Raw genomic sequence first — 27,530 nt, 5'->3', positions numbered from 1 at the left:
CTGACAATCAATGCCATCTTGAAAACTGAAATTGGACGGAGATCTCAAAATGAACGGAATTTAATGTAAAAATAACCCCCCACGGGAGTACAGTACTGTTTGATATTTTTCATATTTAGTTCAATAATCTTACATTTTTTAAATGTATCTGAAGCTGCTACATGTGTTTTTGGTTCAGCTTGCCATGGAGTATATAGTATCTAGATCGTAGTGAAGGATGGGATAGGAGCCAGACTACCAAGATTACAGATGTGAACTAGTTTTGTATATAATATCTGATCAAAACTTGAGCCAAACCTTTTCTGAGATCCAGATTCCCACCCCTCTCCACATCTAGAGAAATTATAGCTCCACCAAGGGACATGCCCTGAATTTGGGGCCCCTCACCCGCTGCATCGATGCTCTATACTCTTCCACCAGCTCCGACAGTACCACCATTAGAAATGGGATCCACCTTCTGACAACTCAGAACTAGGAAAACAACAACCTTTAGTTTACCATCCTTATGAAACACGGAAACCACCTCATCCATGGCAATGCTTACCAGCCCAGCCACCAGGGAGACAATGGTACCCTATGCCATGGGGACCCCCACCACCTCCATCAGATCTGACCCATTGGCCATATTGGGGACCCCCACCACCTCCATCAGATCTGACCTATTGGCCATATTGGGGACCCTAGGCACAATACTCGCTCCCCTTGGAACTGGCCCAATCACAAGGGAATCATTACCTGCTTCCCCCTTGAGGGATTCTTCCACCAGGCATACAGACCTGGTGGTGGAAGAACTTTCTAGCCTGGTTCCAGCACCTCTGCCAGAACCAGCAAGATTCTCCTCTTCCTCTCATGATGACATGGTAGCTGCATCACATGCTTGCCTGCCAGATGACTTCAGACAATTCCAGGAGCTGTTCAGGAGAGTTGTGAGGGAACTCTAAATTCCTTTAGAGGAGAGCCAAGATCCTGACCTTTCCAGTGCCATGCCTGTCCTGGGAGCTTAGCTATCAGTATAATAAACATGCTGCTTTCTGCCAAACTCTGGTGGGTCATTAGTCTTCCCTAAGTTTACTAACTGGCCCAATTCTGGGTAACACGCTGCTCCTAGAGTCTTCACCAAAATAATCTCCGTCATAGAGGTCGACTTCAGGTGTTATGGCCTCCTCACGTTTCCACATCTCAATGATTGCCTCCTGGCTACCAGATTCAGGCAAGATGCCCATGCATCAACTTCAATGCGATTTAGCCTCCTCTCTTCTCTCAAGGTCTGTATCGATGTTGAGAAATCAGTCCTCAAGTCCACACAATTTCTGTACTTCATTGGGGCTACCATAAACTCTATCACAGCTTGATCTTACTTACCAGACAGATTTCAGACAATGAGAGACATCATAGCTGGCAACAGGAACAATCCTCCCGTGCCCATCAGGACTTGCTTGTCTGTTCTTGGTCACATGGCTTCGTGTACCTATGTGACCTCCTTGGCATGTCTGAAGGGACTGAAGGTAGTCATGTCTCCAGTCCATTTATTCACCCAACTATCACTCCATGGACCTAATGTTGACAGTCCTGACAAGGTACTGTCATCCCACCATTGGTGGACAGACTCATGTCAGGTGTGCCTGGGAGTTCCCTTGCTTCCCTTCTCCCCAGACAAGACTATCATCACCAACGCATCACTCTGGTGCCCACATGGGCAATCATGTGACACAGATCATGTGGTCTCCCCAAGAATCCAAGATGCACATATCCGGAAATTCTAAGTGGTATGAAAGGCCAGCCAATATTCTCTTCCATTCATTCACTCCCACCACGTTCTGATCATGTCAGCCAACACCATCACTGTCTTCTATATCAACAAACAGCATGGAAGGAAATTGAATGTTCTATGCACAGTTGCCATCAATCTCTGGAATTGGTGCATCAGTCACCAGATCCCCTTATCCACAACCTATTTTCCTGGGACATAAAATGTACTTGTGGACTCACTCAGCAACCATTTTGTGATCGAACACAAGTTGGAACTTCATGATTCCATAATGCATGACATCTTTACCCAGCGGGGGACCCTGACCAGAGACTTTTTCACTTTGCAGATGAACCAAATGCACCACATACTGCTCCAAGAGAGGCCTCAGCCACCACTCTGAGTGACTGTTGCCTACTTTTGGATCAGACCAACTCAGCTACACCTTCGTCCACTGCCACTCCTGCCTCGGGTACAAAATAAGATCCAGTGAAGTAGAGCAACGGTCACTCTGATCACCCCTTGCTGGCTCACACAGTTGTGGTTTCCCAATCTCCTCCACCTGTCATCTCACCTACTTATTCCTATCCCCAGCTTCCCTGATCTGCTGACCCAATACAACGGCAAGATTTGACATCCCAATCCACATGCACTACACATCAGAGTATGGTATTTGGATGGGCATCTACTTTAGCACAGACATGTTCTTCAGCTGTACAAAACATTTTTCCAGCAGCAGCAAAGACTCCACTAGGTAATGTTACCAAGCTAAGTATAAACGCTTCTCATCTTGGGCTCAACACAAAGGAGGCTTACTAGAATTGGCAGGGATCCCCCTCATCCTGGACTACTTTCTTTCCTTAAAGTCATCAGGTCTTGCCCTCAGTTCTTTGACAGTTCACCTGGTGGCAATTAGCAAGTTCCACCCTCAGGTGGAAGGTTACTCTGTCTTTATGCACCCTGTTACCACTAGGTTTTGGAAAGGCCTCATCAGAACCTTCCCCTGTTGCACCCCAATGGGACCTGAATCTAGTTCTTTCTATGCCAGTGAAGCCACCCTTTGAGCCATTAGCTTCATGCTCTGTCCCTCCATTCCATGAAAGTTGCCTTCCTGCTTGCAATTACTTCCACGAGACAGGTTGGTGAGCTCAGAGCTATGACGGCGGACCCGCCTTTCATGGTGTTCCACAAAGATAAAATCTCCCTATAGCTATACCCCAAACTTTTACCAAAGGTGGTCTCCCAGTTTCACATCAATCAAGCCATCCATTTAACAATTTGGCTTCTGCAACATGCTTCTGCACAGGAACATGGACTCTATTCCCTCAGTGGGAATAGAGTTCTGGCCTTCTACCTGCAGAGAACGAAACCTATCAGGAAGTCTCCTAGACTATTTGTTGCAGGAGCAGTGAGACTCTGGACAAGACAGTCCACCCTGGGAAACACCAAAAGGATTTCTGTTTGCATTAAACTCTTCTACCAGCTGTGAGCTCGCTCACAGGACTCACACCATGAGATGGCTCAGGCTTCAACTACAACCTCCCTTCAAGATGTTCCACTTGTAGACATATGTAGAGTGGCCACATGGCGTTCAGTACATACTTTTGCAGCACAGTATATCTTAGCGCAGGACTCTGCAGCAGATGCCTCCTTCAGCATGGAAGTTCTCCATATGATCATTCCATCTTCATCCTCACACCCTCCTCCAACATAGGTACTGCTTGTCAGTCACCCTCCGTGGAATACAATAGGGACCATCACTTGAAGAAGAGGAGGTTCTTCACGCTGTGTGGTCCCTATTTTGTATTCTACTTCCCACCTGCTTTCCCCTCTGCTGCGAATTGTTCAATTCATGGTAGAGAAGGAACTGGATATAGTCGGTCCACCACACCCTTTATTGCTTTGGATGGAAGCACGAGGCAAACCAGGGCACATGCACAGACCCCCAGACACTACTTTCAAATACTCCGACTCTCGATGCATGGCGTGCATGTTTAACCCTCAGTGGAATACAGTAGGGACCACAACTATTGAAGAACCTCCAATTTATGGGTAAGTAACCTTCTCTTATTACTTCCAATGGGGCAAGAACTGACTGCGTACCAATTTCTGCAAATTTTTCTGCTACATTAAGGACTTAGAGATTAATATTAAATCTATTCTAGTATAGCTGATGAGGGTATGAATAAATGTGTAATCTCATTCCACTGGATATAATTATCTCCAGAAATCTGAGAGATTGACTTGTTGGTATAGAAAGGTTAACGCTGCACCTGTTTCCTTCTTTTGTCTTTTTATTAGCTCTGTCTCAGTGAAGAATAGGTGTACAGCTGAAGTCTCCTCCAAGTATAAGTTCCCCTTCCTCAAACTGTTGCAATATTTTAAAGAAATCCTTTTCAATTTTTTTTTATTTTACTTTTCCTTTTGACTAGGAGCATATGACAAGCCCACTGTCATTAACCCACCAACTATGCTCCATCTTTAAATTGATCTTTAATCTGAAGAGGTATGTGGTCAGCAAATATTATGCCCCCTCCTCTTTTCTTTGTCTGAAGCAAAAAATTTCCACTGAAGCAGACTACTTTTCATGCCCAGAATTTGCCCCTGTGGAAAATTAGTTTATTGAAGTAAAATGATCTGAGAGTGGGGGAGGCTGAGTTCTGACAGGGCGTTTTTCCTTTTAATGACATTGTTTAGGACTTGGACATTCAAAGATGTTACATTAAAGGGAAGAGCCATTGAGAATAACTACTTAGCTTATTGAAAATTTGAAAGTTGTGTGTGTGATTCACTGCCTGTTTGATGGCATATGAACCCTTTAGTGTGGCACACCTCTCTCAATCCTAATTCTAATTGTATTCACCATTCCATGCATAAATATGGCTTGGCTTCTTATGATTCAGCTCCACTTCCCCAGTTCCCTCCCGTGTCCTACCTTACCCTTACTTTAAATCATAGAATAAAAAACCAAAATAGCATATAAATCCATCCCCAAGGAACAGCTGACTGACGGAGCTGAGTTAATGGCTTCTGAAAAGCTCCATACAGCTGAAGATTATGGTTTCAGTCATGGAGCAGGAATCAGAGAAGAGGGAGTGAAGTAAGTCCAGAACAAAAACAGCAGAGAGCCTGGCAGGGTCTGGAGTGAGGGGATAAAAAGGGATAGACATTGAGAGAGCACAACTGGCAGAAATGAGGCACTGCTTAGAGAAATGTAAAAGACCAGAATGGGAGGAGTATGTGATACATGAAGGGGGAAAGAATAGCTCCCTTTGATGAACACCCATCCAGTCAGATAGCTGTGAAATCCCTCTTAGTAGCTGTTCTCTGCTTGCCTTACCTGTAAAGGGTTAACAAGCCCACAGGTAAAAGAAAAGGAGTGGGCACCTGACCAAAAGAGCCAATAGGAAGGTAGAACTTCTTAAAATTGGGAAATAGACTTTCCCTTTGTCTGTTGCTCTCAAGTTTGAACCAGATATAAAAATCATCAGATCATATCTAGAACTACTTTTAACAACCCAAAGGTGTAAGTAGATCAGACTGTTTAGCTAGACACGATCAGGTTTATTTGTTTATTTTTTAATTGTGGATCTCCTCTGTGCTAACTCCAGGTGCTTTTGTTTGGTTGTAACCTTTAAGCTGAACCCTCAAGAAAGCTACTTTGGGTGCTTAATTTTTGGAATTGCTCTTTTAAAATCTAGCAAAGCCTAAGTTCCAAATGTATATTTTCCTTTTTGTTTTTAATAACATTTACCTTTTTTAAGAACAGGATTGGATTATTGGTGTCCTAAGAGGTTTGTGCATGTTTGATTAGCTGGTAGCCACAGCTAATTTCCTTTTCTTTGTCAGCTCTTCCCCAGAGGGGGGGGGGGGTGAAAGGGCTTGAGGGTACCCCACAGGGAGGAATTCCCAAGTGCTCCTTCCTGGGTTAAAAGGGGTATTTTTGCATTTGGGTGGTGGCAGCATTTACCAAGCCAAGGTCAGAGGGAAGCTATAACCTTGGGAGTGTAATACAAGCCTGGAGGGGCCAGTATTAATTTTTAGAACCTTTGTGGGCCCCCGCTTTCTGCATTCGAGTGACAGAGTGGGGATTTAGCCTTAACAGTGGGTAATGTTGAAAGTGTGTGCGCTCCTCCTCCATCCCACAATGTAGGTTGGCTCCCCAGACTAGGGTTAGGGTTACAAAGGGCAGAGCTCCCAGGGTGAAAGTTAGGGTTAGAAAAAGAAACACTTGCAATGCTGGAGTTAAATCCGGGGATAGGATTCCAAAGAATAGGGCTGCTTGCCTAAGGATTAGAGTTGGGATCAGCAGGGCTCCCTGGCCTAGGGTAAGGGTTGGAAAGAGCAGTGCTCTGGCCTAGGGTTAGCGTTGGGGTGAGTAGGTCTCCCCGAGCTAAGGTTAAGGTTTCAAAGGATAAGACTCCCAGCCTACGATTAGGCCACAAAGGGTACATCTTCTCGGCGTATGTTCTGCATTCAGCCCATAGGGATTCTAGGACTAGGGTTAGGTTGGGATCACTAGGACTCCCTGACCTAGAGTAAGCATTGGGGTTTGTAGGGCTCCCTGAGCTAGAGTTATGATTGCAGTCTGGAGGGCTCCCTGGCATAAAGTTAAGGTTACAAAAGTTAAGGCTTCTTGACGTAGGGTTAGCATTGGGGTCAGAAGGGCTCTCCTGCCCAGGGTTAGGGTGACAAAGGGTCGTGCTTGCCTGGTTAGGGTTAGAAAGAGGAGGCTCATGGGTTATGGGCTTGATGATGAGTTTTGGTAGGTGGGAAGCACCCCTCTGCAGAACCCACTTGAGGAAAGTAAGAGACGCATGAGGCAAGGCTGCCTTCACGTCATGGAGTGTGAGACAGGGTGGATAGCCCCATGTGCTGTCTAATCTTGACAGCATCCACCCATTCCCTCTGATCGTAGTCCAGGAGGGCTGAGTCAGGTGGCACCAGCCAAGATCAGCTTCTGGCACACCAAGAGGGACTAAGGTTGGAATTTAGCACGGATTCTGCAAGGAGGTCCTCCCACTGGCAGGCTACAGACCTGGTCCAGGTTCTGAGGAGGTTCTGGTAAAAGACTGCAAGCTCAGAGGTCTCAGGGGAGCTGCCACTTGTATCAGCACTCTTGAAGGCATGCTCTGGGCACAGCTGCCTGAACTGTAAAGAAGTCTTTGCAGGGCCTGATGATGGAAGGCGTGCACCTGGTTGAGGATGTAGACCAGGCATGTCCGTCCTCCCACGAGGGGCAGCCCAGGACACATGCAGAGACCCTGTGCAGCCCTGGCAAGAAAAATTGCAGGATCTTCTTCTGGAGACTGGGCAGGGTCCCCAGTAACAGGCTCAGGATGTTGAACCAGAGCACGGACAGAACTAGATGATTCATCACCAGCACCCTTCCCTGCAGGGAAATGCACTGGAGCAGCCCCATCCACCTTCACAACCAACCAGACAGCTTGGCCTCTAGATTTGGTCCAATTCTCCAGCAGGAAGTAGATTGTTGGCAGAAAGGTCTATGCCCAAATAGAGCAGTGGGCCTGTGCCCCGCTGGATGTCACAGAGCACAGGTGGGAGATAGCCTGCCTGCCACCCTTTCCCAACCATCAGGCCAGAGCTCTTGACCCAGCTGACTTGAATGGGGAAGGAGGAGGTAGTGAGGCCTGGAGAGACCTTGCCCAACAAGCCAGGGAAAACATGACAGCAGACCCTCAGGGAGAATAGGGCTATACCCAGTTGAAACTGGGGAAGAAGACTGCACTAATTGTATTTTGGTTTGAGGTACTTTGATAAATGTGACTACTTAAAGGGCTCCTGAAGAGAAATGATGGCCAAAGAAGCAGGGTGCCATAGAGCAGGGTTTCCCAAACTTGGGACGTCGCTTCTGTAGGGAAAGCCCCTGGCGGGCCGGGCCGGTTTGTGTACCTGCCGCGTCCACAGGTCTGACCGATCGCGACTCCCACTGGCTGCGATTCGCTGCTCCAGGCCAACGGGGGCGGCGGGAAACAGTGGCCAGTATGCCCCTTGGCCCGTGCAGCTTCCCGCCACCCCCATTGGCCTGGAGCAGCGAACCGCAGCGAGTGGGCGCTGGGATCGGCCTGACCTGCGGACGCGGCAGGTACACAAACTGGCTCAGCCTGCCAGGGGCTTTCCCTACACAAGCCGCGTCCCAAGTTTGGGAAACACTGACATAGAGCAACCTCTCTCCACAAGGGGGCACTCTAGAGTTACAAGCGATTACAAACATCTTAATCCCTTTGATTTTTCTCCAGCACTGAGGTTCTGTTCATTGAATTCTACAGCTGGCCAGTTTATTCAAAGTCATCATGCATCTTGGCATTTCAATTCTTGTTCCCAAAATTGTGGACTCTCCAGTACCTTGATGGGAGCTGTCAGCACTCTGAAAATGTGTCGTCTTTGGCATCATTATCACAGAACAGGAGCTCTCTACCAGATGTGGATGAGGGCAGTTGCTGATAATGGCCACTGTGGGCAAATGTGGAGAATGAGGGCCAAGGAGACCTGTATGCAGCAGGAGTTAACTTTCAGTCAGGAAGCAGGGAACAAGTAGCTAGACAACAGGACACGGGACCCTAGGAGAATTGTGGGGAAGGCACTGGAGGAGTAGCAGCTCTCACTTGTTATCACAGCACTAACCTAATCAACACTACTGAGAGGTTGTGTTGGGGGCTAAGGAGGTAAGCTCACTCAAGGTCTGCTCTATATCCCCACTTGTGCCAACAAATTTGTGTTAACATACACAAAAAAACCTGCTCACTTATTTATGGTTATGGGTAGGATGGAGTTAACAAACACTTGAGTTATACCTTGTGTTAACTCACTAGTGAAGCCAGGCACAGTAATTGATACTCTGGTTGGCCTGTTGAGGTCTTTTGTTCTGTTTCTGAGTCCTTATTTTAATTGCCTCTGAAAAGTTTCTCTTTGAGTTGACCTGGGCTCTGATCTCTAGCTGTTGATTTAAGCTCAGCTTTGTGCTGTAGTTACACAGAGGCAAGATGACAATGTGTGCTACTGCATACAATTGTGCATACAGTTAAAAGGACATTTTATTTTAGAAAGGAATTCCCAGGACTATTGGGGGAGGGGGGGGAGGATTTTTCAAATGTAACTCTTCTCACTACAAAATTCATGGGCAGGGCCAGCGATCCTATGCTTAAACCTTAGCAGCATCTCCCTTACAGACTCTGAATGAAGGACCACAATTTTACTACTACTTCAGATACTCCTGGTAACTTCCTGCTTACAAATTCCTTCCAATTTGTCATATTTCTGCAAAATAAGTCAAATCCAGACCTGGTGCAAGTTGAAGCAACCACTGCTGCAAGTACTTGCTTCCATCAGGTTTGAATGTTAATAATAGATAACATTTAAATGAATAGCTTGCAGAATCTAGTCACCCAACATCCTTCTCTCCTGCCCACTTAGGAAATCCAGTTTTGATATGAGACAAGGCCACTATACATTCCTCTCCACTGTAAGACTCCTTAACCCTATAGCATCTTTCCTTCATAGTGCAATTAGATTCCTTCTCCTCTTTGCCCTTCTCCTTTTCGTTAACTCTGTGTCCATGTACCACCCCTTCCCTGCACCAATATGCAACTGCCTATACTCTGCTGAGTGCCAGAGAGATCCACAAGAAGAAATTAAATTAACTTTTGATCACCAAAGACTGAGAAACAAACTTTTAGCCATTACCAGAATGGATAGTCCAGACATTAATACAAAGACCTGCAAATGAGACCGGGGTTATATACCTGGCTCTGACATAGATTTCCTGTATTCCCTTAAGCAGATCACATCTCTAAATGTTTAAATAGCCTGTAATTTTGTGCGGCTCAATTACTGAGTGCTTCATTTTAGACAAGTAGGCCCTAACTATGAGGTGCTGGGTACCCAAAACTTCACCTAAACCAAATGGTGTTTTCTTGAATTAACAGTTTCTCTGACTAGAACTCCTAATAACTAAGTCATCCAAATTAAAGGTCACTTTAGAAACTTTGTCCATAAAGCTTTTTAAGTTCTTGTAGCATGACCATCACTCTAGTTTCTGCATACTTCCTTTTCTTACTGGCCTAGTGTGAGGCTAAATTCGTTGTTTATAGTATATTCAGATCTGTAGATAGAAGAAGCTATATAGTGTGAAGTTTTATTAAAATGAATAAAATATGAATTTATTGTAAACAAAATATCCTTGTGCAATATCATGAACAGTAAATATCTTTTGTACATAATTTAAAAAAATTAAAGTTTGCATAAGTATAAAACACACACTGCAGGCATTTCATCCAATGAATAACTATATACAAATGAAGTCAACTGTATAACTGGCAGAGCTAATGTGATGTTCAAGCAAAGTTCAAATCTCCCATCTTTAATATTGGCTGTGGCAGAAGAACTACTTTTAGGATCTCTGAAAACTAGGAAGGTTGAGAATGAGCCAAAGAAATGGGAACAAAGGGACTATAGCAGCAAGAGACGTTCATCCTGAGGCTCTATCCTAGTAACCTGTCAGGCCCTCAGTGCAGACTCCCAATCAATATTTGATGGAGAAGGCTCCTCAAAATTTTGTCCTACCCGCCATGGAGCCTGTACCCTCTTTTTCTCCCAGGATAGATAATCAGATGTGGGGTGATTGTTCAGCTGGTCAAATTCATTAAGGCTGAAACGAACTGCCAGCTGGTTCACCATTCTTTTCAAGGCAAGAAAAGCTGCAATGATCTGGAAGGTGAGGAAGAGGGCAAAAATGATGTGGACTGCTCGCTCCAGGGGCTGGATCTTCAAACCTTCATTAAAGAGCACGAAGAGGATTATGGGCAACTGCAGGAGGAGACTCAGGAGCCAAAAGCCAGCCAGTTCAGGTACCTACAACAGAAAGACATTACGTCTAACATCAACGGTTATTATAGTATAGTTCTGTTGCCATGCAAGCCATGTGTACACAGTTGAAGTACATACCAAAAACACGTATCCTGTAAAAATTCATTCTCCCTCTTCGCAAAGCCTGCATATGCTATGGAACTGCTAAGAAATAGGACTGGTTGAAAATTTTCTGTCTAAACTATTTTTCAATGAAAAATTGGGGGCTTTTTGACTAAACTCAATTATTTGCCCCAAACCATCTCCTTTCTGTGGAAAATTTCTATCTTTCATCAAAAAACAAATGTCCCACATCTGAAAATTTTTAACTGGTTACACAACTGCTGTGCCTCATGGGAATTGTAGTTGAGTTGCCTCATGCACCCCTTCTTATGGGCTTGGCTCCCACCTGAACTTCATCTTCCATGATGCAGTGTGGCTATCCAACTCCTATGATGCCCCAGCTCCCTTAAACAAGAGAGGAGAAAGTGGTATATCACATATGATACAGGTAACTAGTGAGCAAAGCTGATTGAAAATAAGAGGAGCATATGGTACCTGAACCACAACTCCCCTGATGTGCTATGGTAGCATTTCAGAACTGAAATATTTTGGTTTTAAATTTTTGCTAAAAAGTCAAAATTTTCAGCAGGGTACACCCCATTTTCCAGCCAGCTCTACTATGAAACAAAGAGACAACATAAATGTTCAGCCAACAACTACTCAGAGAGCAGTTTACTACTCAAATTTTTGTTTCAACTAAATCCATGGCTTCAGGGAGTTAAATTCAGTGGACAATCATGGGATTCCCTAGTGTTCCCATCACCTTCTAAAATCTCTGCAGAGAAGTCCTAGCCCTGCTGCTGCACCTAGTGAGTCCAAAACATCCTGGTAACAGCAGAAGCAGAGTGAAATATGGTCACTGGCCTTCCACTGTTCCTGCCAGAACTGCCAGCCAAGTGTGATCCTCTTTAGCCCCCTTCCCCCACAGTGACAGGGAGAAGTGGACACAAGGTTGCATCTCTGGCAATGAAGTCTACAAGATGTTCAGCAGCTCAGGTGACACGTGCAGTAGCAGAGTAAAACTAGTGGGGATAGTTTGATTCTCATCAGTTTCCCTGTATCAGTATCATTAAGGTAGTGCTAAAGGCTAGAGCAGGAAGCACAGTCTTCCAAGGGGAATTAAATTAACAGAGCAATAAGCCAGGACAGAAGAAAACAACAAACAGAGAGGCAGAAAAAGGAGACTTGCACTGAAAGTTTAGCATCAGTACATATCAGTATGGAACAGAGCCTGGTCCCTTGCTCCCTGGAGCCACTCTAGGAGCATCACATGCTACACTACTCTATCCTATAATACGTCTAAGCAGACCCACCATATGACGGAAAGCTTCCAGAGAGGTGCATGAAGCTGAAGAGGATGGTTTCAGTGATGTGAGGTCGCTGGAGCAGGAATTAAAGAAAAGAGAGAGGGAAAATGAGGTTTGTATCCCCATACCAAAAACACAAGAAAGAGGGGAGGAACTGAAATGAGGGGATGAAAGGGATAGACAGACACGGAAAGAGTATAACTGGCAGAAGAGAGGCTTAGATTGGCGAAATGCATAAAACCAGAATGAGGGAAGTAAATTATTTAATATGAAGGTGATTTTGAAATGTGTGTGCTCCGAGTCCACGCCACAATTTAGAAAGACTAAATTTAAGTCCTTTGTTTATGCCAGGAGGCTTACAAAGGCCCGGTCTTATTCTATAAACTAGACATCATGAAGTTTAGACTTGAAATTAGATGAAGGTTTCTAACCCTTAGAGGAGTGAAGTTCTGGAACAGCCTTCCAAGGGGAGTAGTGGGGGCAGAAGACATATCTGGCTTTAAGACTAAGCTTGAAGGTTTATGGAGGGGATGGTATGATGAGATAGCCTAATTTTGGCAATTAATTGATCTTTCATATTTAGCAGGTAAATATGCCCAATGGTCTGTGATGGGATGTTAGATGGGGTGGGATCTGAGTTACTTCAGAGAATTCTTTCCTGGGTGCTGGCTGGTGAGTCTTGCCCACATGTTCAGGGTTTAACTGATGGCCATATTTGGGGTCAGGAAGGAATTTTCCTCCCTGGAAGATTAGCAGAGGCCTTGGAGATTTTTCTCCTTCCTCCGCAGCGTGGGGCATGGGTCACCTTGCTGGACGATTCTCTGCACCTTGACGTCTTTAAACCAAGACTTGAGGACTTCAGTAACTCAGACATAGGTTAAGGGTTTGTTACAGGAGTGGGTGGGTGAGATTCTGTGGCCTGCATTGTGCAGGAGGTCAGACTAGATGATCATAATGATCCCTTCTGACCTTAAAGTCTATGAGTCATTCTGTCCTTTTGTGAACTTCAGAAACAAAGGAGCACTTACTCACTTGTGCAAAGTGACCAGCTTCTTTAGCTCAACTGACAGAGCAGTTACCTAGGGACATAAACCCCAGTTCAAGTCCAATTAATAAGTTCTCCTTCATAAGTAAATGTAATTGTAATGTCTCTCTAATTCAAAGCATCATAGTTAGCCCCCTAAGGCTCCTGAACTGATGTTTAAGGAGGTCAACAGAACATACCTTCTCCTGCAGATTGCCCATGTAGCCAAGATACAGTCGGATGGCCTCAATTAGAGAGGCTAGGACGATTACTGTAACAAGGATGAACTTGTAGTAATCTGGCAAGACTGGGTACTAGAGAGAGGAAGAAAGAAAGAATTCCATGGGGACGGAATGCACTATCACTTTTATACAGCTCTACAGAAGCTTATGGTATTTGTGATCTGGAAATTCATGCAGCACTGTCAATGTTCCTGAAACCCGACAGGCCGTAGACCCCGATTTTAAAATCAGCCTCCAACCAAACCTGCCCCTAATTCTGTCATGAACTCTTGGACCTCCAACTACTCTGATATTTCTGCTGAGACATTGCACTCTATTAAGTATCACTTTCCATGTCTGGGTTGAAGGTAATGAGTACAAGGGCAGAGTATTAGGGCTTATCTTCACTACCGGGGAGATCAAGGCTGCTGCAATTGATGCTGTGGGTGTCGATTTAGCGGGTCTAGCGAAGACCACTAAATCGACAGCAGAGTGCTCTCTGGAGGACTCCGGAACTCCAGCTCCATGAGAAGATTAAGGCAAATCTACTGTGCAGCACAGTGAAGACACTGGAGTAAGTCGACCTAAGCTACATTGACTCTCCAACTATGTTATTCATGTACTGGAGTAGTGTAACTTAAGTCAACTTACCCCGGTGGTGAAGACAAATCCATAGTCTTGCATTCAGTGTGAGGAAACAAGTTTCAGACAGGCACCACAGATGTTGGAGGGGATATGTCCCCTCAGGGCTTACCTTCAGCTGGAGCATGACAACACTGCTCACCCACCAAAATGGGAAAAAGTAAAGGTTGAAATAGAGGGACATCTGCAATGGCAAACTGGAGACTATTTCATTATCTAGAAAGAGAGAGAAATCCAGCAACTTCAACCAACACATTAATGGTTGGACTCTGGGATCAACCAAGTTCAACATTAAATATAGTGTGTTAAAATGTCCAAGGGAAGAATTCTGCTACATCATTCCCTACTGTATTCTAAAGAACCTACATGACAGGGTGTATACAAACCTGCACCAGGAAGGAAGGGATTAAGCAGCTGTTCTGCTGCCACACTTGCAAAACATGAATGGGTGGAAGAGAAGCTCAAAAGGAGAGCAGGTCAGTTCAGGAGAGCGTAGACAGTGACGGTGAACTGACCTGCACTCTGAGCTCCTGAGGTCTAAGTGTAGCAATGTAGTAGTCTCATCAACAGGGCCTAGGATTAAGTGAGCATATATATATGATTACCCTCAAATTAAAATTGATCCCTAAAGATCAGAACTCAGCTGGTGGGGAAGCTTGCATCGCATGGTCTCCATACAATACTTTTCTTTTGTACAGAAAATTCTAGACTCCAGCCATGTCAATCCAATGTGCTTTTTTAAAAAGAGAACCACCAGATTGGAAAGTACATTAAAGAAAATGGAGTTACAAATCAAACACTATGGAGAGAAGAAAATTAGATGCTAAAACCCAGAAACACAGAACTTTGACCCCTGCAATATTAAGTGGGAGGTAAAGTTCTACAGTATTCAGCATTTGCACAGAGGCTCAAAAAACTAGACACACAAAAGTATAAAAAGCAAGGCCTTAAAAAATGAGAACATCAGGGAATGGTTTTGTTTCAACTGGCAAGTTTCCTTCTCCCATTGTCCAATTTATTGATATCACATTAAATCTATTTGAATTAATGATCAATAAACTGACTGTTGGAAGTTTCTCACATTACTCAAAGTGCAGCTCATAGAAGAATCAGCAATCACCACCATTTGTGAGTGTGGAAGGTCCTCTTTATGACTGCCTCACCTGTACTTTTCGTTAAGCGTCCCTGTTTCAGCAGGTCCAACCCAAATTTAAACACCTAAAATATCAGCTAAATTTGGTGGCAGCAGAAGCCTGATTTATTTTACCTCTTGAAGTGCTTTGTGATCTCTGGATGAAAAATGCTAGGTAGTCATATCTGGTAAGTTACACTGAGTGCCTGGCTGAGTGTGAAGAGATCAGTGGTTGTCAGAACAGTAATATTTTCACAGAAAGACACAGTATGTTTTGCCCTAGGCTGATGTCTAATGGTACCCCACAATGTACCATATTTTATAATTTTTGATGCTTTTCTTAAAGCCCCAGCTTCTGGAATCCTGTGATTCTGTGAGAATCTCGTTTCATTTTTAAGATGTTTCTAGCCCCCATCACAAAAAGCTGGGGGGGAAAAATCTCATGATTTTGATGATGGCCTCCTGAGTTTAGGGGTGGGAGGCCTGACTTGTGATTTTTGAGCACGTGGGGTTGGCAATACAGTCTGGCCCCTACCTAGGGTCTAGCCCCGAATGAGGGCAGGCTCTGGGCCAGGCTGCTGGTACCTAACCCAAGCAGTGGTGCGAGAACAATTTTTATAGTGGGGGAACTTCGGGCAAAAACCACGTATTATGGCTGCTACTTCTAACCAGGGGATGCAGCACCCCCCACCCCCCTAGTTCCAGCACCTGTGATGCCAACACTGTCGAACCCGACAGAGCCGCTTCCCCAAGCCAGGGTGGAGCAGGGAGGTCCCGCGCTGCGGCTGCAGCCACCCTGGGGTGAGGGGAAGCTGTTGGCACTAGGGGGTCGTTCTCTCCCTCCCCCTGGCACGGAGCCCCAGGGCCTCTGAGCGCGGGAACACCGCGCAACTAGGCAGGAACGCGCTGCCTCATCAGCCCCCGACGCTATAGCGAGGCGAGAACCGCCATCTTCGTTCCTGGCGGCGACCCTCTCTCCCACAGTGAGGCTGCCGCCGCCATCTTTGTTGCGGGCACGGGAGCCGTTCCTTACCCAGGGTGCCGCCGCTGCCTCGGCGCTCCGGGCCGGTGCGGTTGCTGTCGCTGAACACAGTCCGGCTAAAGGAGCCCAACCTCCTTCTGACCGGGTCCGGCAGCGCCATGCTGGCCGCGAGTCCAACCCGCTGCTATGGCAACCAGGGCAGAGACGCGAGGCCGCAGGCGCCGACGGAGCAGGGAGGGACCACGCCCCCTGTCCGTTAATAAGTGACGCGAGCATGCGCAGTAGCAAGCATTGAAGCCGACGCGGTACCCGAATCGCTATCCCCAGCGCACAAAGGCTGGGTGGGTGGCTGGGCGCTGCGCCTTAGGGAGGCTCGTTCCTGCCCCACGCTCAGGCGGACTCGGGATTGCTGCCCCCAGGCAGTGCCTGGCTGGTGTCAGCCCCAGGGCTGGGGGCAGGCCCGGATTAACACGGGGGCTTTAGGGGCAGCCGCCCAGGGACTCAGGCTAAGGGCTCCCCGCAAAAATAAATCCACAGTTATGTACAGTTCAGTGGTGACCAACCACTCGATCACAATCGACTGGTCGACCCTGGAGCCTCTGCCAGTCGATCGTGATCTCCCGGGCTGCTAAAAGTCCAGTGGCGCAGCAGGGCTCAGGCAGGCTGCCTGCATGCCACGACCCCACACCGCTCCTGGAAGCGGCTGGCTGCGCGCACGTCTCTGCGGCCCCTGTGGGGGGAAAGGCTCCATGCACTGCCCTGACCCCAGTGCCGTCCCCACAGCTCCCATTGGCCAGGAACTGCCCCAAGCCAGAATCTCCTTCTGCACCTAAATTCCCTCCTAGAGCCCGGACCCCTCACGCTCTCTGACACCCCAACACTCAGCCCCAGGCCAGAATCTCCTTCTGCACCTAAACTCCCTCCTAGAGCCCGCACCCCTCACGCTCTTTGACACACCAACACTCAGCCCCAGGCCAGAATCTCCTTCTGCACCTAAACTCCCTCCTAGAGCCCGCACCCCTCACGCTCTCTTACACCCCAACACTCAGCCCCAGGCCAGAATCTCCTTCTGCACCTAAACTCCCTCCTAGAGCCCGCACCCCTCACGCTCTCTTACACCCCAACACTCAGCCCCAGGCCAGAATCTCCTTCTGCACCTAAACTCCCTCCTAGAGCCCGCACCCCTCACGCTCTCTTACACCCCAACACTCAGCCCCAGGCCAGAATCTCCTTCTGCACCTAAACTCCCTCCTAGAGCCCGCACCCCTCACGCTCTCTTACACCCCAACACTCAGCCCCAGGCCAGAATCTCCTTCTGCACCTAAACTCCCTCCTAGAGCCCGCACCCCTCACGCTCTCTTACACCCCAACACTCAGCCCCAGGCCAGAATCTCCTTCTGCACCTAAACTCCCTCCTAGAGCCCGCACCCCTCACGCTCTCTTACACCCCAACACTCAGCCCCAGGCCAGAATCTCCTTCTGCACCTAAACTCCCTCCTAGAGCCCGCACCCCTCACGCTCTCTTACACCCCAACACTCAGCCCCAGGCCAGAATCTCCTTCTGCACCTAAACTCCCTCCTAGAGCCCGCACCCCTCACGCTCTCTTACACCCCAACACTCAGCCCCAGGCCAGAATCTCCTTCTGCACCTAAACTCCCTCCTAGAGCCCGCACCCCTCACCCTCTCCTGCATCCCAACACTCTGCCCCAGCCTGGAGCCTGCACCTAAACTCCTTCCTCGAAAGAAACTAATATAAGAGCTGTTCTAAGGTAAGAAGTAGGCTATTTTGAATTATATTCTACATGTTTTAAGATTGAAATGTAACCACAGTATGACTTTATGTTAATTAAAAGGCAAGTTAACATAGCGTTAATAGCCCAATGTCATAATTGTGATCATTTTGTTTTAAATTAAGAAAAAGACTTATATACCGGTGCTCCACAAAATCTAATAGCCCTGAGCCCACAGAAGAGTTAATCCAGCCCTGCTGGGGGGGTGCTAGTGCCCTGGTAAGCCTGTGCATGTGGCTGCAGGGTGTTTCCCACCCACCAGAGCCACCCCAAAGCCTAGATTTTCACACAGTCTACTGCTGTCCCAGGAGTTGCTTTCAGAGCACCTGAGTCCTTCCAGTTTTCCATTTCCTAAAAGTTTAAAAAAAAATTGTATTATGATCACTCCATGTTTGTTTAAGGAGTATCACAATACTAAGCAGGAGTTCTGTGTTTATGGGAATAGTGCAGCAGAAGGAATATTTGATGGGATGAATAATGAATGGTGATTGGAGTGGATAGAAAAGCCAAGTGTTGACATTGTAAGAGCCATTCTTTGGCTTAGATTGAATGTTCATTACACTTGTTCAGCGATTCATGATGAATTCATTCACAACTTATAAATTTACTAGAAAATGCCCTCCACTCTGAGACACTTCCCTCCTGAATGAGAAGCTGGCAGTAGTGACATCAGTACATACTTTTTAAACTACTTTTGAATGAGTATTTCGTGACCCTTAAAAAATGTTACTGCAAAAGTGTCCTCTTTTGTTTTTGTTTTTTATTTTGAAAACGTGGTCACCTTAATCCTACATACATGTGTCTGCAGGACCTAGTAAGGAATAATAGTTTGCTAAGATTTTCACCAAAATATTCAGGGCCCGATCTTCCCAGAGAAGAATGAGGGATCCTTAAATACAATTTATCTTTTCCCTTGTCTGAAGCTGATAAGTTTATGACTTTTGGCAGGAGTATTGATAACACTTGTAGTTTTAGCCTAGCTGGTGTAACATCAGAGTGTATTCGTGTAAATGTCAATCCTTTTTTTAAAATAATCCTATTAAACTCTTTCCCTTGATAATATCCTCTAGGAGTGAGTTCCACAGATTATTTGTGACTGTATAGAATTTTTATATCCATTTTACATTTAATCCCCCCTCAATCCCTGCAGTACAAACACAGAATTTTTTTTTTACATGTAACCGTAAACATAAGTATAGTGCTAGTAAAAGATGTTGGCACTAGATTGCCTTCACCGAGTTTCCCTGAACCGTGGGAATAGATGCGGGCAGGCAGGACCTTATTCCTTGAATTGCTCAGAAGAGATGTAGAGGAGCAAGAGTGTGTGGGCAGCCTGGAGAAAGCTAGAGGTAACCGGGGTGAGGGGGAGGTTCAGAAGGGAGTGATATTCCTGAGTGAGAGTGAAAGTGGTTGGGAGTTGCTAGCAATTAATTAAAACTGACAAGGTAGTTAAGTGCTGTGCCTATTTTAAAGCTGATGAAACACCACTAGGGTCTGATCCTGTGAAATGCTGTGTGCACCTTCTGTTGAAATGTAGAAGCTGAGAGAGGGTTCAGTATAAGTCCTAGATATGAAAAGAAAGGTAAGCCCATCAATTTAAACGTTCCTCATAAAATATCAACTTGAAATTTTAAAAGACAAAATGATATAGCTTGTTTCTAGAATCCAGGGGTCCTGAATAAGATTCCCAATATCAAGCTCCAAAGACTAGACAAACTACCTGTGAAAGCAAATATAAATAGTATGGAGTGATTCTAGAGATAATTTTTACATTTGGGAAAACATTATAAAAAGGAACGGGTCTCAGAACATTAGAGTACACTTTGAACTGAATTGCCTGAAACCTCATTTTGTTGTTGTTACTTTGGTCTTGGATAATTTAATGCATTTTAAGCTACTGATGCAGTATCCCTACTATTCTGAGGTAACCCTATGAAAGGAGCAGGTAGACACACAGTAAAAGTAAGGACATTTTTCCTTATAAGTTGCATGATGATGTGCTGCTCATTTGCCAGTCACTTGGCACAGATACCCTGATCTCCCATTCCACTTTTCTAATTTTATAGGCCTAATTCTGCAAACCTGTCAAGCATGAAGTCTCTAATCACATGAGTATCTCCATTATAGGCAATGGGACTAGTCACATGATGAAGCACTCTTGACATAGGGAAGATTTGCAAAATTGAGCCCTTGGTTCCCAAAAATAGTGGGAGGTAGCACAGCTTAACAATCAGCGAAGTGGTAAAACTGAGCAGCAAGTAGAGGAAAGGCCAGTGGAAGGCAGATACCAAAAGAAATGCATGGATTTGCCCTGTGCACTTGGTTTCCAAATTCAGGATATGAGTCTGTAATATTTGGCAGGGCTGTGTGTTTAGCAGATGGCAAGCATCCTACTTGCCTCGGTGAAAAAAATTCACACCTTTGTTTAATATTTAATTTTTATGTACATGCATAAAATATTCCCCAAAGATAGAATATGACTGTATTCCAGCTAACCTTGTTTAGTTGTCTTGTGGCTTATGTACCCATCTTTTGTGAATTTAATGAACAGGAGATTTCCTCTGATTTTATGTAGTGTGTTTTTTAGTGAGCAGATTCTTCCATTTCAAGCAAAAGGGGAACTTACATTTTTAAATAACAGCAGCTGAACTGGTAATTTAGTGCTTTATATAAAAGTGGGCTATAAGAGAAGGAAGAACATTAAACTGCACATAACTGGAACAGTTCCAATATTTATACAGATGGTCATTGTAAGTGTTAAACTTTTATAGTAGGCCTGGATATTAGTCACTTTCTTTTTTAATGGAAAAGAGTTCCATTGCTGTATCTCTTCATGTCTATCCACATATTAATGGAGGCACAAGTACCCAGGGATTCCAGTTCTTTATGCTTTGAAATAAGCTACTGGAATGAGAAACTGTGAGGAAGAAATAAACTCTTAATTGCACAGCATATTAAATTACTGTTTTATTTCTCTCCACACATGCTAACTATAAATAAAACAAAAGTCTCCGACAATCTGCTTGTGAACTTTAAATCAGAGGAATATTGGATCTCTGTGTATCCACAGTTGTCCAACTAAATTGAGAGACACTGGCTGTGCTCCCAGACTGATGCTCCTGGGGCTCTCTGGCAACAAAACTAAGCCATAAACACCAGATGCAGTATATCTAACAAAATTTAATATCAGCAGTTTCTACGTTTGGCATTTTAGAAATACAGAGTTCATTTAAATGGTACCAGAGGCTTATCTTTCCACCTGAATCATTATAGCTGTACTGCAAAATGTTTTGATTTGGGTCTTACTGACATTGTTTTCTTCTGGGTGGGTACAGTACATCCCAGCCTCCAGTGTGAGGTCATAGTCATAGCTCTATGCAGTATAAATCATTCCCATCTCAGGTTTTCCTTTAATAAACTTCTCCCTTTTTAAGATAAAGACTGTAAAATGGATACAGCGTTGGTCAGCACATACAAGCTTAGAGTACAAAGACTGGCTCTTTTCCACTGTTAGGAGTAAAGAAGTGACAGGCTGAGAGTTTTAACGAATTACAAATACCACAAAGACTATAATATGCATGTTTGAAAAGATCATGTTATTAGCTTGACAGCCTCTGCCAGAGCAATTTTACAGCTGTGCTCCTGCTTTACAGTACATTTACTTTTCTCTGTCGCTAGCACTCTGGTGTCTAGTGCTCATTTAACACCCACAGGATTTTTTGGGCTAGTAAACAATAATTATTACTACTGATGAGGCCTGCTTGAAGTCCCCTTTTTCCACCAGTTATTTATTTATATTGACACACACAGTGCTATGTGTTAAATATATCTCTGTTATTGTAATCTAAAATCAGCATCAAGGAGGTGGCAAATAAGGCTGGATCTTGCTCCTGTTGAAGTCAACAGCACTGAAGAAGTCCAAAGGATGATGGATTTCACCGCTTCAGTATTCAGTTAAAATGACTCTAGTACTTACTTTATTATTTTTATTATTGATTTTTAGTTTTGTTGAAGTCTATTGGGAAATGGTTAAAACAGGCAATGACATTCTTGTGGCGGAAATAGTGAAGGTCCTTATGGCTCAGAGAGCTATCGTAAGCATAAATATTTTGAGCCAGAAACTTATTTATACATAGAGCCTTTTACATTTACATCAATTTTAAGGCTTCTTTACATGTGTAGAGGGGCCGTTGTATAAATGAGAATCAGGCCCTTAATTTTTAAAATGTGGCTTTGGAACATCCATCAAAGGTTAACTGCTATTGTTGGCACACTCTGTATCTTAAATCATGCTTCTCTACCACAACATCTGTGTTAACATGTATATATTTGTGTTCGATCAGGGATCGGCAACCTTTGGCATGTGGCTCGCCAGGGTAAGCACCCTGGCAGGCCTGGCCGGTGCGCAGGGTCAGCCAATCCTGGCTCCCACTGGCTACGGTTTGCCGCTCCAGGCCAACGGGCTGCGGGAAGCGGTGCGGGACAAGTGATGTGCTGCCTGCCGCTTCCCGCCACCCCCATTGGCCTGGAACGGCGAACCGCGGCCAGTGAGAGCCATGATCGGCCGAACCTGCGGACGCGGCAGGGTGCTTACCCTGGCGTGCCATGTGCCAAAGGTTGCCGATCCCTGTGTTAGATTGTCTTAAAAATGCATAGACAAATTCAGCCCTCATTTAGACCTGTGCATCCTCACTGTCACAGGATTCTATAGCTACTTATGACTAAGGCCAGAATCCAGGCCACGGTGTCTACTCAGATTTATTCTTTTTCCATTTGTACAAAGATGGCTATCGGCAGCTCTCGAAGAAGCAAATCCACATCATGGTATGGCTGGGCTATGCTCTTGGTGGGGAGCTATGAAGCAGGAATCCTTCTATCCAGTATTTTCCCCAGAAATTGAAATTAGATGGTGTGTTCAATTTACAGGGGGGTGAGGGCCAAAGGGTGAGACTGTGGGGGCGAAGGTGGGCTGTATAGCACCATAGTAAAAACTGAGAGAGGTCTTCTAGTCCAGTCCCCTGCATTCAAGGCGAGACTAAGTGTTATCTAGACTAGTGGTTCTCAAACTAGGGCCGCTGCTTGTTCAGTGGGAGTTGCGATCCGATGAACCTGCAGATGTGGCAGGTAAACAAACTGGCCCGGCCCGCCAGGGGCTTGCTCTGAGCAAATGACAGCCCTAGTTTGAGAACCAGTGATCTAAACCAGGGGTTGGCAACTTTTGGCACACGGCTCGCCAGGGTAAGCATCCTTGCAGACCGGGCCAGTTTGTTTACCTGCTGCGTCTGCAGGTTCGGCCGATGGCCATCCCAGGTCAATGGGGATGGCGGGAAGCCGAGGGATGTGCTGGCCGCTGCTTCCCATCACCCCCATTGGCCTGGAGCGGCGAACCGCTGCCAGTGGGAGTCGCAATCGGCTGAACCTCTGGACGTGGCAGGTAAATAAAGTGGCCCAGCCCACCAGGGTGCTTACCCTGACGAGCCATGTGCCAAAGGTTGCTGATCTCTGATCAAGACCATCTCTGACAGGTGATTGTCTAACCTGCTCTTAAAAACCTCCAATAACAGAGATTCCACAACCTACCTAGGCAATTTTCCAGCACTTAACTTCCTAACTGTCAGGGAAGTTTTTCCTAATGTCCAACCTAAACCTCTCTTGTTGCAATTTAAGCCCATTGCTTCTTGTCCTATCTTCAGAGGATAAAGAGAACCATTTTTCTCCTTCCTTCTTGTGACAACCTGTTATGTACTGAAAACTGGTATCAAGTTCCCCCATAGTCTTCTTTTCTCCAGAGTAAACAAACCCAGTTCTTTCAATCTTTCCTCATAGGTCATATTTTCTAGAACTTTAATCATTTTTGTTGCTCTCCTTTGGACTTTCTCCAATTTGTCCACATTTTTCTTGAAATATGGTGCCTAGAACAGGATACAATACTCCACTTGAGGCCTTATCAACGCAAAGTAGAGTGGAAGAATTACTTCTTGTGTCTTGCTTACAACAGTCCTGCTAATACATTCCAAAATGATGTTTGTTTGGTTTTTTTTGGCAAGTGTTACACTGTTGACTCATATTTAGCTTGTGATCCACTATGATCCCCAGATCCCTTTCCGCAATACTCTTTCTAGGCAGTCATTTCCCATTTTGTATGTCTGCAACTGGAGTACTTTGCATTTGTCCTTATTGATTTCGTCCTATTAACTTCAGACCATTTCACCAGTTTGTCCAGATCATTTTCAATTTTAATCCTATCCCCCAAAACACTTCCAACTCCTTCCAGCTTGGTATTGGCTGCAAACTTTATAAGTGTACTCCCTCTGTCATTATCTTAAACATTGATGAAGATATTGAACAGAACCAGACCTAGGACCAGTCCCTATGGGATCCCACTTGATGTGCCCTTCCAGCTTGACTGTGAACCACTGATAACTATTCTCTGGAAATGGTTTTCCAACCACTTGTGCCACCACCTTATATCCAGGTTGTATTTCCCTAGTTTGTTTATGAGAAGGTCATGTGAGACAGTATAATAAGCCTTACAAAAGTCAAAATACACCACATCTACTGCTTCCCCCCACCACCACATCCCCCCATTGTTACCCTGTCAAAGAAAGCTATTAGGTTGGTTCGTCACCATTTGTTCTTGACAAATCCATGCTGACAGTTTCTTATCACGTTATTATCTTCTAGGTGTTTGCCAATTGATTGCTTAATTATTAACTCCATTATCTGTCTGGGTACTGATGTTAAGATGGCCTCTGCGGTGTGTATAGAAGATATTAGGGTTACATTTTTCTCAGAGCAAAGCTTGTACTCCATCATGTCTTCCAGAGAAGTTTGCAACTTCATCAAATGCACAAGCAGCCATCTGTTTGGGGTCCAGTTTAAAAGCATTTAACTCTTCTAAGATGTGGGTTGTCAGAGATACAGCTGATGTGTTTTCTATAACCTGAAGATCTAGAAATGCATGTGCTGGCCTGCCACTATCATCAAGGTAATATAAACAATGACTTAATACTTGACACTCATTTGCATCAGTGCATTCATTCATCAGCCATGAATGCAAATTTTTTTAAGGTTGAGAGAGTTCTTTTTTTCAACTGCTGAGTCTTTCACTGTTGCACCATGTGCTTCTAACCAATCAGTTGAGTTTCTTGCAGAAAGATAGTGAGCGTTTGCTGGTTGTGTTCAGAACCAGCGTCCAACTCAGGATTAACACTTAACGTTGGCCTCCTGTTTGTAGCGCGTGGTATCTCTTGCTTAAATGGAAAGTATGATGCGACAGCCATGTTTGTTTACATAAACTGTGTTGTGTCTCCAGCATTCTTAACAGCCTCCTAAATTACTTCTAAAATTGGCTATTACAGTGTCTGGCTTGTAAGGCTTTCTGCATGTGGTTGCAGTCCAGAAGCTTGGTGTTTTGCAGCCTTTTCATGTAGTTAGTCAGCATTGGCTTGCTGATCAGTTTGGCAAATCAAGGACCTCCCCTTTTACCAATTGTAGCAGTGGGAAGTTTTCCTTCTTCATAAGCTTTTTTGAAAGACGTGCACCAATAGCCATCTTTTGTAACTTCCATAAATGGGAAAAGTTTGACCTACTAACATCAGGAACTTCCTTTAGGTTGTGAAGACACTGTTTCTTCAGTAGATAGTTATATTTGTGCTTAGGGCTGTTTGGATGTAGATACACCACTTAAACTTTCAGATGACATGTTGGTATATTGTTGATGTGTTCTTCATCTTGGTTGGTTTGACGACTGGGGGCAGGGGATGGGGGAGTTCAAGGGGGTGTGCAGGGAAATCTCTGCTTCTGTCCAGGCTGTGAAACCACTTTGCAGCCCTAAATTGCAGTAGGGAGGGAGGAAAGTGGGAGGATCTGCATAGCAGCAAATCCTGTAGCCTCACCTGTGGCCTGCCCCGTGAATAGAGTAAAGAAGGAGCTATAGTGGATCTGAGCTCCACGTCACGTTAGGGTGTGCATCTCCTGTATGACTCCAATAAATGTTGCCCCTTGCACATCAGAACCACACCAATCTCATGATTGCAAGGACCAGTACAGCATGATTCCCTCTGTGTAGGAAGAATCAAGAAGCTTTACTTGTGTTCTGCACAGCCACTTATGCAGACTGCTTCTTGGGAGCTGTGCTTTGGAGTGCTAGGAGAGAGAGAGTTCTGTTTTATTACAGACTCCAATCACAATGGTTAAATACATAATGTTTAAAAATCTCCCTCCAAACTGACATACATCTGAGTGTGTGATTAAAATCATGCAAGGACCGGATGCATAGCAGATTGTGTACCTGCAGCTGGTGGAGACGGATCAACGCAACCATGCGTTATGCACACACATGGCAAAAAGGTCAGGCCTAGGTCTTAAATAAATAATGCAGGAGAACAATTGTAATCTGATTGCTAAAAAAAACCATAGGCAAAGAGGACTATTTTTTACTTAGGTAAGGAACTACTTTTGGCAGTGGTTCCCAACACGGTGCCCGTGGATGCCATGGCACCCACCGAGGCATCTATGTGCACTCGTGTACTGACCGGCGGAGAAGCATCCGTCGAAATGCTGCCAAAAAGCAGCATCACCAAGAGGCGTCGCTGCCAAAATGCCCCTGGTTTTCGGGGGTGATGCCTCTTGATGATGCTACTTCGGTGGCATTTCGGTGGCGATGCCTCTTGGTAATGCTGCTTTTCAGTGGCATTTCAGCAGATGCTTGTCTACCAGCCACGGTCCTAGGTGGCTCATCGTCCGGTGCCCGCCACCTGGAAAAGGTTGGGGACCACTGACTTACGGGGTTAGGCCAGCATTTTTTTCAAACTTAAATCTATATGTAGGCATCTGTGTAAATGGCTTAATTTTCAAAAATGCTGAGTACACAGAACACCCATGACTTCTGTGGGGATTGCAGGTGTTCAGCACCCTGAAAATCAGACCAGTTAGATGCTTACATTTGGATTTGGTTCCTGAAATGTAGGTTCTTAACTAATAGCAAACTCTGTTAGGTGTCTTGTTTGCTGACTGGTCTATAGTGAATGGATTTTCTTTAACCGTGCTTTATTCCTGCACCTACAGTTCCTCTTTATGTTACAATAAAGATTTTTTGAGAGTGCCTGAAAATCCCATGAGAGGCACTGTCTATGGCTGAGGCATGACAGTAGAATGCTAGTTCAAAGCCTCTAATTTTAAACATAATTGGCTAAATTCTGCACTCAGTTACATCAATGCAATGCCACTGAAACCAAGGGGATTTCACCAGTGTAACCAGGATTTGGCTATTTGTTTTTGTTCTACAATCAATAAATTGTTTTTTTTTCTTCTTCTTCTATGGTACCTTGTGTCCACACAAAGCAAACTTGGTCAAAGTTCCCATCAAGTGGTGCAGGAGCAAGACATTAACAATCATTAAGCTCCTGAAAGGGTATTAGTTCTGTCTACTCGTCTCTCTTATTTTAAATGGTAAGTTATTTGGGGGATGGACTTACAACATATGTGTACAGTGTGTAGCACAATAATACCTAGCTCTTACATAGTGCTTTCCATCAGTAGATCTAAAACCATTACTTCAAAACCATTAATGTATTTATCATCACCCCTGTGAGGTAGAGAAGTGCTATTGTCCTCATTTTGAACATAAGAATGGCCATAATGGGCCAGACCAAAGAACCCTCTAGCCCAGTGTCCTGTCTTCCGAGAGTGGCCAATGCCAGGTGCCCCAGAGGGAATGAACAGAACAGGTAATCATCAAGTGATCCATCCCAT

The 27,530-nt window shown here is 45.1% G+C and overlaps 1 protein-coding gene across 1 annotated transcript; it reads right to left on the bottom strand.

The window, feature by feature from the left end:
• Positions 1-9,881: 9,881 nt before the first annotated feature.
• Positions 9,882-16,219, bottom strand: TMEM17 (transmembrane protein 17). Its single transcript, XM_032763293.2, has 4 exons — positions 16,035-16,219; positions 13,982-14,085; positions 13,207-13,320; positions 9,882-10,618 (listed from the first exon to the last, which is right to left on the bottom strand). The coding sequence occupies exons 1-4, from the start codon at positions 16,141-16,143 to the stop codon at positions 10,265-10,267; spliced, it is 681 nt and encodes a 226-aa protein (XP_032619184.1). The 5' UTR covers positions 16,144-16,219; the 3' UTR covers positions 9,882-10,264.
• Positions 16,220-27,530: the final 11,311 nt, after the last annotated feature.

This window comes from Chelonoidis abingdonii, chromosome 3, assembly GCF_003597395.2.
Source record: "Chelonoidis abingdonii isolate Lonesome George chromosome 3, CheloAbing_2.0, whole genome shotgun sequence".
Lineage (NCBI taxonomy): Eukaryota > Metazoa > Chordata > Testudines > Testudinidae > Chelonoidis > Chelonoidis abingdonii.
Note: the sequence above shows the minus strand (reverse complement) of the source record. Positions and strands in the feature narration are given on the sequence as shown.